The 12154-nt window shown below is 62.8% G+C and overlaps 1 protein-coding gene across 10 annotated transcripts in view; it reads right to left on the bottom strand.

Moving 5' to 3' along the window:
• Positions 1-12154, bottom strand: part of MYT1 (myelin transcription factor 1) — a 59673-nt gene that overhangs the window by 12294 nt on the left and 35225 nt on the right. For 5 of the 10 annotated variants that reach the window (XM_045980210.1, XM_045980212.1, XM_045980211.1 and 2 more), the window contains 8 exons: positions 12004-12094; positions 10964-11077; positions 8162-8376; positions 6710-6897; positions 5863-6120; positions 3267-3421; positions 2222-2284; positions 2042-2110 (listed from right to left, as the gene is read on the bottom strand). In XM_045980210.1, the coding sequence (XP_045836166.1) occupies positions 2042-2110; positions 2222-2284; positions 3267-3421; positions 5863-6120; positions 6710-6897; positions 8162-8376; positions 10964-11077; positions 12004-12094 (1153 nt within the window). Of the gene's footprint in view, positions 1-2041; positions 2111-2179; positions 2285-3266; positions 3422-5862; positions 6121-6709; positions 6898-8161; positions 8377-10963; positions 11078-12003; positions 12095-12154 lie in introns of all 10 variants that reach the window. The other 5 variants (XM_045980215.1, XM_045980220.1, XM_045980214.1 and 2 more) reach the window with 4 other exon arrangements.

Here is a 12154-nt window from a genome sequence, read left to right as displayed (position 1 = left end):
TGCCCTTGGGATTCGATTAAAGCACAGAAAACACACGATCTGAGACCGTCTCTGCACCCATTGTCAAGAGGGAGGCCACCAGGGAGCCGTTTGCAAGGCAGGGGCTTTTCCTCTCTGGGGACAGGTCATCTTCCCCCATCTTGGCCACAAGACGGGTCAGGAACAGCCTCTACGAGATGCCCACTGGACGGGAGGAAAGAGAGGGAAACACTAGCAGCCAGGACCACGTTGGAGGCCTGCCCGCATCCGCGCCAAGCCCTCGCTGTGTCCTGAGAGGACAGCACTGACTCCCGCAGAAAGACCTCTGGGTCCAGAGAGGAGCTTGGGGCCAGTCAGGGCACCTTCCCAGACCTTGCCGACGCTGATGAGGGACTGGCTTCCACACGAGGAAGACCTCTTGCTGCTACTTCTAAGCAAGTGTGGGTTAAGGTTCCTCACAGGCTCTTAGTCATAAACGAGCACTAACCCTGCTGGAAGGCCATGTTTCCAGACCCAGACCAGGCCCCGAGCACCTGTTCTGCAGGAAGAAAGTCCTAGAGCTCTGAAGTCATTCAGGCCCTCAACCTGGAAAACCATGAGCGCTAATTACTGTTCAGCTGAAAAGGAAACAGGAAAAAAGAGCGTGGGAAAGACGTTAAGAGAAGAGAGGAAGGAAAGGGAGGGGAGGTTCAGGAAGAGGGTCCTGAGCCTACAGGATGGATGGTTTCAACTAGACATCTGGGGCTGGACACGGCAAGGGGACGAGCGTCAATGTGCCATGAGCTGAGCCTTGGAAAAGGTTCACGTTACAGCTGGTGACTCTTCGAAGGGCGACGCTGGTGGTGAACCTTGTCCAGAACAGGAGGCCCCATTGGTAACAACAGCCAATGACACGCTTCCGGCTCCGGGGACCAGAACCGCCTCCCCAGAGTGACAAAGAGGAGGCTGGCAGAATGGGGACACTCCAGAGAGCTAAAGCTTTCTGCCCTGTTTCTAGATCAGCTTTGGCAGCAACGGCCCCTCGTCTTAGAGGCCCCAGGACCCCGGCTCCCCTCTGGCCTCAGACAGAATGAGCCTAGATTCAGAGCACTCCATATGGAGGCCTCGGGGAGGAACGCGCACCCCTGGAGAGGGAGTGAGCTGAGCGCACAAGCGCAGGACCCCCTCCTGAGCCTCTGCTCCGCCTGGGGGCCCAGGGTCAGCACTGCTTGGCTCAGGGTCACGGTGGCGGCAAGGCCACGGCTCACCCGAATGCACAAAAACCTAAGACAACAACAGCCCCCAAATCCAGCCCCAAGAAGATGCTGAAAACCTGGGAAACCTCTGGGTGCTTGCATTGCATTTGAGCAGGGTGGTCAAGCAGGCTAGTGGGTACCCACAGGGCCTGGCCGGCCTGTGTGTTACGGACGGGGAGGAGAAGCAGAAAGGGGGGGTGCTCAGCAAAGAGAAGGGATGAGCGTGGAGAGGCATCTCTGGGAGGATCACCAGGCGCCAAGACAGAAGCAGCTGCAGCGGTCACAGCAACAGGGAAGGGCCAAGAGTTTTCTCTCTCATCATCAGCACCCAGATCCCTTCACGGGAGCCACACAGCCTGAAGCTCGCGGAGCCACTGCAAGGCCTAGAAGCCGAGGCCAGCTCTGGGATTCTCCCACATCTCTAGGGCAGTGACAGGAGCAGGCCCGGACAACCCCATCCTGGGTCCTCAGGAGAGGGAGGATGGCTGGCCCGCTAGGGGCCAGAGGCAGGTCCTGCTCATCTCAAGGCCCTCTGGCCCTCCGTCCTCACGGCAGCCAGCAGGGCTGAGGGCGGCACAGGAGCCCGCAGCAAGGGACAGGCAGGCAGACAGCAGCACTCAGAGCAGAGAGACACAGGCAGCAGCAGCAGGAGCCCCAGGCAAGCGAGTCGGCCCCTCCATGGCCTGTCTCTCTGCCCCATGCTGCTGGGAGGGGCTTCCCGAGGGCTGGAGCCCTGGAGAAGGCCGACTTTGGCTGGAGCCTCATGGAAGGAGAGAGCAAAGCAAGGGAGCCACCCGAGAGATGGGAGGCCAGGAGGGCAGACATACTTGAGGTCAGCAGAATGGGCAGCCATGAGGTTTCTGAGGCTCTTGTCAGCAAGAGGGCAACCAGAGAGGCTGAAAGAGAAGAGATGGGATATTGGGGTGAGCCAGAGGGGGAGCAGAGGAGGAGAGGGGAAGACCCACCACACAGCACCCAGGCCAGCCTGGACCCGAGCAGGGACGAACCTGCGGTGAGAGGCATAGTTCCCGGTGATGTGGCCGCTGCCGTCACAGCCAGGGGTGGGGCAGCTGGACAAAGGAAAAAGAGTGTCAGAGCAGAGAGCGAGGCGCACCTGCCAGGCCTGCCCCCCGGGCAAGCCTCGTGGGGGAGAGAGGCTGACACTTGTCCTCGACTCGCCCACGAGCCAAGGGGAGACTCCCCCCCGCCCCGGGCAAGCTTCCCCCAACAACTAAACTCAGGGAGGAAAAAGGAACCAAATTCCAGCTCAGCGTGAAGCGGGGACATCTCGGTACGCACACGGGTGCGCCCGCGAACGTGCAGGCAGTCCCTTCCTACAGCGGCGTGACCCTCCCTGAGGACAACGTCCCAGGCCAGAGCCCGGGAAGAGCAGGCTGCAGGCCTGGTTCACAGACAGCTGAAGAGGACGCCCGGGGACAAACCAGGCACAGGGGAGGGCTGGGTCCCCGGCGGCCCAGCCACTAGCCACAGCCTCCCACCGTCCTGCAAGAGACGCGGGGCTCAAGGAGCGTTGACCAGAGGCTGTGCGGTGGCACCAGCTGAGGGGAGACCGCTGTCACCCGGCAGCTTCCCCCGTGTGCGGCAGCGTCTGCTGGAAACCTGTGAGGACCGGCTCCGAGGGGCCGGCTGGGCGGGCAGAGCCGAGGGCACCGAGTCCCGAAGCACAGGGCAGGCCAGTGGGCTCTGTAAGCCAGGCCAGATGGCTGTGGCTCGGGAGAGCGTCTGCTTCCCTCAGCCCCCACGCTGCTCTGTGGGCCCGAACAGGGGCTCTCCCTTGCTCTTTCTAGAAGGTTGTGTTAGATCCCAGTGCAGCGCAGAGATGACGGGAAACCTGTCGCCCACTGCCGGGTTCAAGAGGGTCGTCATGCAGGTCACCCAGCCTCTCTGGCCAAGAGGACGGTCGGCGCTAAGCTGGGGCAGGGACAAGGCCTGGGGCTGAGCATGTCTGGTCTAGGGACTCAGACCAGGGCACGCTTTCTTCCAGACTACAAAGGCTCTCGAGGAGCCCCCTTGGCCCAGGTGGGGACTTACGTGAGCAGCTCCTTCTTTATGTCCTTGGAGAGAAACTTCATCTTAAAGTTGGTCAGGGTAACTTCCCCGGGGTACTTCCGCTCCTCAAAACTCTCTTCTGACACTTCCTGGTCATCTGCTTCAGAAGAAGCAAAAGAATGGGCTGCTGGCTCTGACTGCAAAAGACCAGCAGGGAGACGTTTTAACCGGCTGGCGGGGGGCCGGGTGCCCGACCCGGGGCGGAGGCAGAGGGGCCCTTCCGAACAGGGCTGGCACAGACAGTTCCCCGAGGCTCCTGCCTTCTGGATGAGGGAGGAAGACCCACGTACTCCCCGGAAAACACAGACGACAGGGCCCTGAGGGGCTAGAGCGCTGCACGCTCCAGCCAGAGGGGCCCCGCCACCCCAGGAACGAGGCCCGGGTACCGCCCAGGGCAGCCAGCCCGCCGCCCTCCCACGGCCCCGGGCCTGTGTGTCCTTCCACCTGACCGCTACTGGGCCACCTTCCAGACACAAGAACCTACACGTGGCACAGCTCCTCGGGGCTCAACACACGCTACCACCGAACAATGCCCATCGAGATGCTAGGACGGTGAGAGCACGGTGCAAGCAATAACTTACAGGCCGTGGCCTTGAGACCCCCTGTGCCCGCCCTGGCCAGCACCAGGCCCCGGCCACAGCAAGACCCTCCCGAGCCCAAGGTCTAGGTCTAGAGGGGTTCGTAGCCAGCCGAGGGCAGGACACGACGGACCCAGGGCTGAGCAAGGACGGAGGACGAGAAGGCCAGCACCCTGCAGTGTGTCTGTGCTGGTTCACCGTCCAGATCCCGGGGCTGGCACGTGTGCGTCTCAAGCAAAGGTTCAGCCTCGTGGGGCCCGGGTGGTACACGCTCAAACCTGAGACAATAGCAGCCCCTTGCAGGATTTCTGGGGACTTGGAGCGCAGAGCCCAGAGCAGCGGAGGCTCTCTGGGACGGACCGTGAGGCTTGTCCATGCCGGGGCGGGGGCGGGGGCGGTTTGCGATTCCTGCTGCAGAGACTGTGACTGCACAAGGCACCGGGCAAGTGTTCCCTCCCCTGAGCAAGCCGGACGTAAGCCAGGCCTCCAGGATAAACGGCAGCTTCCCAGAAGCCCAGGGAGGGGGCCATTCCACAGCAAGGGAGGTGTCCCCGAGGCGCACGGACACTGTCCTGGCCGTGCCAGAGGCCAGGGTGGGAGGTGAGGCTGAGGGGGTGTGGATGAACCAAGGAGCCTCGCGCAGAGCTGGGGAGTCGGAGTCAGGGGTCCTGGGCTGTGGTGGAAGGGCCAGGAAGGCCTGGATGAGGGAGGCATTTCTGGGGGTGACCCACCGTGTCCAGAAGGGAGCTGGAGGGGGGACCGGGCATGAGCGGAGGCTCTGGGGGAGAACGACCGTGGGGACAGCCTCTGTGGGCAAGGACCTCAGGACCTCTGAGTCTTGGGGGGCTCAGAGGGTGTGGAAGGGAGATGGGGAGAGACCAGGCAGCCAGGGGTGTCAGCCTGAGCCGGGACTCATGGAACGGTGCGGGGAGGAGCAAAGCGAGGGGCTGCAGTCACCAGGAAGGGGGCTTAGACCTTGGAGCAGGACTGGAACAAGGTAAGGGCAGACCGTACTGGGGGTCCCCCCGTGGGGGCCGCATCTGGCCTCAGCCTGGGCTCCCACTGGCCAAGGAGAAAACCACACACAGTCCCAGAGATCGGCCCAGGCCAGCCCGTCCCACTCAGGGCTCAGTCTGAGAGGCGCCCCCCTCCTGGAGCCTAACACCAAGTTAGAGCTACGGGACTGTGCAAGTGACCTCAGCCGGGGGCCCAGTCTCTCCCTCGGGGACGCAGACACAGGGGAGGGGTGTAGAGGGCGCAGGGGGAGGGAGGACGGAACCGCAGCCAGTGGTGGTCTCCACAGGGACCGGCCCCCGCCCTTCTGGGGTTGGCGGGAGGCGGTGCTGGCAGGGACAGGGAGGGAGAAGGAGGGGACCCGCCGGCCCACCCACACGGTGCAGGCCCCTGGGAGTCTGCGCCACCCCTGCAGCTAGACTCTGCGACCAGGACGCATGCATCTGTGGGGAAGAGCTTTCAACCAGTCCCACTCTCAGGAGGGTTGAGTGGCTAGAAAGGGCGGTTCCCCTGTCCCCAGACGGCAGCTCTGACAAAGACACCTGTCTTGCTGCTCTTTAACAGGTGGTGCTGGTCTTGGGACTCAGGCCACTGCCCACCCTGCGGCCTCCTCTGTCCAAGGAGCCGGGTGGCTGGAATGTCCCGCAGATGGTCGGGAGGGCTGCGGCAGAATTCAGGGTTGGGGGAGACCACAAAACCCAGGAATTTGGAGCCGTTCCCGAACATGTCGCATGGATGTGAAAGAAGCCCTCCTTCTCCCCACGCTTTCTGGGGGCCCACGATGGTGCTGACCACCAAGTCCGTGGAAGCAGGACAATGACCTCTCTCTCGGGTGGGACAATGCCACAGCATGGTCCCAGGCTGAAAAGCCCTCCAGGATGACAGGCCGGGTCCTCGCTGGCCAGGGGTGGCCAGGCCCCCCGCGTGCAGGGACAGGTCCCCAGTAGCTCTCCCGGAGACGTGAGAGCCCGAGGCCCCACACCCACCTCCTCGGGCTCCTCCTCTCGCGGGCGGCTGGGCTTGGTGTAGTCCAGCGGCCGGTCCCACTGGTCCTGGCGGGAGGCCTGGCTGCACTGGGGCGAGGCCACGGAGCTGCTCGGGGCGGCACTGACGCTGCTCTGGCGCGGGGAGGCATCGGGAGCCTTCACGCCGGAGCCGCCTCCCGGGAAGGTGCCGTCGCGCTTGCGGTGTCTGTGCATGCTCAGGTCCAGGGTCCCGTTTTCATCCACCTCGATGTCCGCAGCCTGCAACCACAAAGGCAGAATCCGTGCTAGAGACTTCACCCCTCGGGTGACTTCTGGTCCACGAACCCGCGTCAGAGACAGCCCAGGACAGTGTTTCCCTCGGGAGGAAACAGGCCCAAACCAGAGCACAAGAGCCTCTGAGAAGCAGGATTCCTGACTCGCCAACTCCTGACACAGACGCGGAGGGGCCGTCACTCTCCCCCAGGTCCTGCGAGCATCACCAAACCCTGAGACGCGCTGACCGTGATCACACAAGGACCCGTGCTCAACCATCAGCTTCAGGAGACCATGAGGCCACACATATGTGCGTGACCCTCAGACTCAGGGGAACACGGAGGAACGTGCGTGTGCGCAGCCATTCAGTCCCACTTAGGCACAGCGCACAGAGCTCTCACAGCGGACTCAGCAGCCCCTCCGGTCACAGGAGCCACGAGCCAGAGGAGGAGAAGGTAAGAATGATGATTGTCCAGTGGACACTGAGTCCTAAACACATGTCACGTGGGGGCTTGTTGTCCCGACTGCAAAGTCCCCAGCCTGTGGCTGCCTCAGAGGGGTTCCTCGGGGGGTTCCTGGGAGGAGCCGCACCCACCTTGCTGGGCAGGTCCTGTGGCTTCGTGCTGAGGTTCTCGGGCATCTCCCAGCATCGCGTGGAGAGGTTCAGGATGGCCGTGGCAGCCATGTGCGCAGCCTCGGCCTCGTGCGTGTAGTCGAAGCCTGCGGAAGGGGGTGAAGGGCGGGGGCTGTGCCTGGGGGGAGAGGTCTTTGGGAAAGGTCGGGCTGCGAAAAGGGAACAACAGCAGCTGATATGCAACTGGGTCGGGAGGCGGCGGCGCAGACACAGCGGGGAGCTCTGGGCTGGCTGGGAGGGCCCGGCGCGGCTCTAAGGAGGCCCGCCCGGGGCAGGGTCGCTCCATCCCGGTCCCCGGGCCACGGCACACCCTGCTCATCCCCTCAGAAGGCGTTGGGGAGGCCATTTCCCGCTCGCTTAAAATTTGGGCAGAGAGAACGGACGCCTCCAAAGTCATCCCAGCCTCTCTGAAGCGTCCAGCAAACGTACGTGGTCAGCCAGGGACGCCAGCAGAGGCACAGACCTCTGTGAGCAGGAGTGGCCGGAAATGACCGAGTAGGAAAGTCCTTGTCCGGCATCTCAAAAGGCTACTTTCGGTGCCCCCATAACACCACTTCAATAAAGTCACGCTATCGTTCAAATAAGCGTGACCCATGAGGGCGTAAAATGGTGTCTTCTCTAGCGATTAAACTGCGGCGCTGAACTGCCGTCAGGCGCGACGCGTACGACGTCGCGGCAGCACCAGCACCCCCAGAGCTCCGGAGAGATCCCTGTGCACGGCAGTCCTCCCCGGCGCCAGGCACCCAGCAGATGGGATGAAGGGTCAGGGTTAGGGACGGGCCCCGGTGTTTCCGTTATTAACGTGGCAGGAAGTCCGCACAGCCGCATCGGAGGGCCGGACTCCCCTGGGAGAAGCCAGCTCCGGTCTCACGGGCTCAGTGGGCTGCTTTTCCATTTCATATGTGTTTCTCGGGCTAATGGGCTTGCAACCCACAGACTGCTATATTCAGTGACCCAAACAGGCAGAAAGGGCTGTTCTCCGAAGTTCACAGGAACACATTTTGCTAGTACAAGTACCCAGAAAACCTGCGGCTACCACCACAACACTCTGTCCAGTGAGACGGCCCTCGTGCAGGAAGGCAAACAGATTCTGTCTGCCCAGGCTCAGCGTGGCGGCTCTCTGAGCCCCCACAGGATGGATCACATCAGGGAACTTATTCTCAAGACTTCGGACACACACACGGTGAAGGACCTGGGTGTTGTTTCACAAACGGTGAAGAGATACATGGAGCTTGATGGGGAACATGGTGGCCGTAAACGTGAGGAAGACACGGACTCTGGGAAAGCCACCGTGGTAGACACGGGACACCCAGGCAGCCCCGGAGCAGAGAGTCCTACATGGTGCTGGTGAGGGGGTCCCTCCTCCCCCCTCTCAAACCCTACACCTCCCAGGAGTGGGTCTCCCCGACTTACATTTAAAGGCTTTAGGTGAGGTTTCGCTGGTCTGAATCTTTGGGGCAAGCATGCGTTTGCCAAAAACCTGAGCGTCGAAACTTGCGTAGTCAAAGGTGACCTTGGAGAACTTCTCCAGTTCCTTGGCCAGGTTAGCCCTGGGGGTGGCAGGGGCCACACTGGGCCGGTAGCTTCTATACGGAGGGACTTCAAGCTGCTTCACGAAGCACATAGGCCTGAGGTGTAGGACAGAGGTGTAGCACCGTGAGGACAGGATCAGGGACCCCAAGCCCCACCCTACAGCCCAGGCAGGAACCCCTCAGAGCCCCATGTACACAGAGACCCTCCCCCACGTCCCCCCACGAAAGGGTGCTCGGGGCCTGTTCTGGATGAGGAAGAGAGTTGGGAGTGGACGATGGGAGCCTTGAAGGGACGATGGCATGTGTCCCTGCAGACCAGAGGGCGAGGGCAGGCCTTAGACGTCCCCCCAGGGCTCAGGAGGGCTGCTTCCAAAGAGCTTGGCTACCGGTAGTGGGAGCCTTTGGCAGGCAAGTCCATAGGAGCGTCCTTCGGACAGTGGCCAGCCACCCCTAGACGGAATTCTCCTGCTGCAATAACAGAGCTGCCCAGTGAGAAGGGAGACGGGACACCCAGACGTAACGTGGGTGCCTCTGAGAACCGGGCTCAGGGAGGGCCCGAATCAGCTCTCGACTGGCCAGGGCCTCAGCCCTGCACTATTCCCTGCCTGATGTCCGTGGAGAAGAGCCGCAGAGGGGCTGACAGCGGGAAGGCCCTGCCTTCGCTCACGGTCACGAGACTGCCCAACGCTGCAAGTACAGGACAGGGGCGTGAAGCCAGGAGTGGAGACAGCACGTGGCCAGGGCAGGAAGACCAGCCAGGTGGGGAGTGCCCCCCACACAGTGTGTGGACAGGCTTCTGCGCTGGTCAGCTCAGAGAGAAGGGAGGGAGGAGGAGGGGCGCGGCCGCTCTCTCTGCTCCTGACTCTGAACCAAGCAACGACCGCAGCCTGGGCTCAAGAAGGGGGAGATGGGATGGTGGAACAGGGGCCCAGGGACAGACCCCACAACCCTGAGATCAGATCTGAGCCTGGACCTTGGAAAAGCAGCTGCCCCAAGCATAGGCCCATTCCCCTTCCCCAAGGAGGGCAGAGGGCCAGGCACCACCCAGTGGAGAAAAGAGCCCTGAGCTTAGAGCTGGCAGCATAGGTTGCTGGCTTCCTTGGCCGGGGCCCCATCCCGCAGCAGACGGAGTGTCCGGAACGCCAGCACACGTCTGCACCACCTTGCCCCACACCCCCCGGGGACGACCCGCAGAAACATAGCCACACCACAGGACCAGAACCTGAACACCGGCCTCCATCGCTACCGTCTGAAGCTCGGCACCAAGGGCCTGGGGAGGCGAAACGTCACGACCTTGTTCAGGCCTCACGAGGTATTTGCAAAGTCCGCAAGACAACACTGTGGTCCACTTTCACAGGCAAATAAAGGGGGGTCAGATTCCCAGGAACACAGCCCTTGGCCCCCGACCCACGCTCCCAGGGCCTCGCCTGCCTGCTGGTTTGACGTTTTACCCGTGACTTAGATCAAGGCAGGAGAAAACTGGATTAGTGGCACGGCAAGCTGGAAGAAACAGGTACAGGATGGAAGCAAGAAGCAGCGTCCGAGCATCTTCAGAGCCAGCCAGCAGGTGGAAAGAGCCCACTGGACACGCAGGGCTGAAGGCCCCATGGACATGTACATGGGAGTACAGGGGGGTGAGGCCCGGCTCTGGCCCCATCTGGAGACTCCTCACAGGGGACCCACAGAGCAAACCAAGGGGCGTGGCCAGGTTCTCTGGCTGAGACCTTGGCAGGCACACACGAGAGAAGGGACAGGGGGCTGTGTGGGCCCTGGAAGGAGGCGGGCCTCTCTCCAGACCAGGGTCTGTGCTATTGCCCAGGTTCGCGCCTGCTCCACTCTCCTCTGAAGGGCAGACACGGGATCTGCAGAACTGGGGAAGGGAAAGGCTTCTGAAGTCCCAGTCCCTCAGAGACACGGGGCACGGAGTATCCACAGTGAGGGCACTTGGTGGGGAGCCACCCCACTGGCCAAGAGCAAGAATCTGAGGCCAGGGGCCAGCGCCAGCTCCCTCCACTCCCCCCTCGCAATAACCACTGCCTTGGGCACGCTCCCGACGCTGTGGCCTTCCTGGGGCTCCTGCCTTCACAGAGTCACAGGGGTGGGGGGGCCAAGCACATGCATCCTTAATGGCCTTTGTGGAGCGCTGGTCGCTGACATCCATCTACACACACGCTTGCCTACGGCTGCCTCGGAACCTCTGGGACCACAAGCAGGCCGTGCTCTGAAGGGCACCACGTGCCTCCGTCCTCGCCCTCGGCTCAGGGTCCTTCCCTGAGGTGAGGGAGGTGCAGCAGGACGGCCAGGAAGGAGCAGCTCCTGGAGTGTTTGGACGCCGATGGCTGCCAGCTGGGGTAGTCTGGTCTCTAGAGACAGACCCAGCATCTCCACAAACAGCCCCTGAGCGCTTCCCAGCGGGGAGAGCCGATGTCTTTGGGGAGAGCCAGGCAGGGCGGCCTCGCAGGGTTTGTGCCACAGCGGAAACACGGGCAAGCGCACGGCCGTCGGACTCTGTCCCATGCGCCCCAGAATCTAGCCTCCAGCTCCCCCCAGGAGGCCCTCAGGGCAACTCAGGTCCTCAGCACACGCGCAGGTGCACGCATGCGGGCCGCTCAGAGATGCTGGGAAGACCCCTGGGGGACCCTGGGGGGCAGGCACGTTCGGCTCTGGGGCTTGTCTCACTCACCTGAGGATCCGATCGGAGCTGGAGCTACTCTTGGAAGGGTCTCCCGTTTGCGGCTGTTGCTTCTCATGAGATTTGGCCAATTTTTCAGCAGCAGCAATGGGACACCCAGACAAACTGGAGAAAAGGCAGAGGACAGCTAAGGACGGTCTTCCAGACCCGGCCTGTTCAAGCCAGGAGCTCGCAAACACCACCCAGAGCCCAGGGAAGGCTCCTGTCTCTCTTGCTCGATCCTCGAGCCCTCAGAGTATCTCTGCATGTCGCTTTCTGTTTGGGGAAACCCCAGCAATGACAGGGGAAGACAGAGCTGACCCTAAATGCCTTCATAGCTCGAGGCAGTTCTGGGCAGTGGGCCTGCCGCTCACCTCCCTGCCCTCCTCTCACTGCCGACCAGCGAGTAGCCCTCGGGACCTGTCTCTGGCTCATGCTCCATCAGCCAACCCCGGAAGGCCCAAGGCCCTGCAGCCACACACCCCAGGTGCTGACCCTGGAGGCCAGGCCCCTCCCTGGCAAGCACCCGATCTAAGACACCACGGGAGCCACCGCAGCATCGGGCCGACCGGCTGCTGGCCAAGGGACGGCCACAGCCCCACTCAGGAGTGTGGCCTCTTCTCAGGGAAGCTCAGCTGCCTTCGCGAGGACACAGCCCGTCACAGCCACACTACCCAAGGCCCTCCGGGTGGGGAGTACGGTCAACTCTCGCTGTGCAGGATGGCAGACAGCGAAAGCCCAAGGGCACCCCTGGAGTCACGGGTCTGCCTGGGCCGCGGCCCCCACCCTCTGGCAGGTGGAGGCCTCCCAGGAGAGCCTCATCTGGCTCTCCCCAAGGGTAGGAGGCCTCTCTGGGGGGCACACACCCATCCCTCCAGCACCCTCTGGTGTCTCAGGACCACTCCCATAGGGACCACACCTCGGGGCACAGTTCCGACCCCCCACCAAGAGGCCTGCCCTGACCTAGCACCCATCCCAGGCCGGGGCCCACACACGAGGCCGGGCCCGCCCCACCACCGCCACCCCCCCCATGCCCCGCTCAACCCAAGTACCTTCTGTGAGTGTTGCGGTTGCTGTTCACGTGGCCTTGGCCGGTGCAGCCGGGGGTGGGGCACTTGAGCACATTCTCATGCATGGCCAAGACTGCGAGAGAGCCAGAGGGAGGGACACGCTGAGCACGGCCAAGGAAGACGGAGGGGCCCC

This window comes from Meles meles, chromosome 16 (genome assembly GCF_922984935.1).
Source record: "Meles meles chromosome 16, mMelMel3.1 paternal haplotype, whole genome shotgun sequence".
NCBI classification, from domain to species: Eukaryota; Metazoa; Chordata; class Mammalia; order Carnivora; family Mustelidae; genus Meles; species Meles meles.
This window is presented reverse-complemented; position numbering and strand designations above follow the sequence as displayed.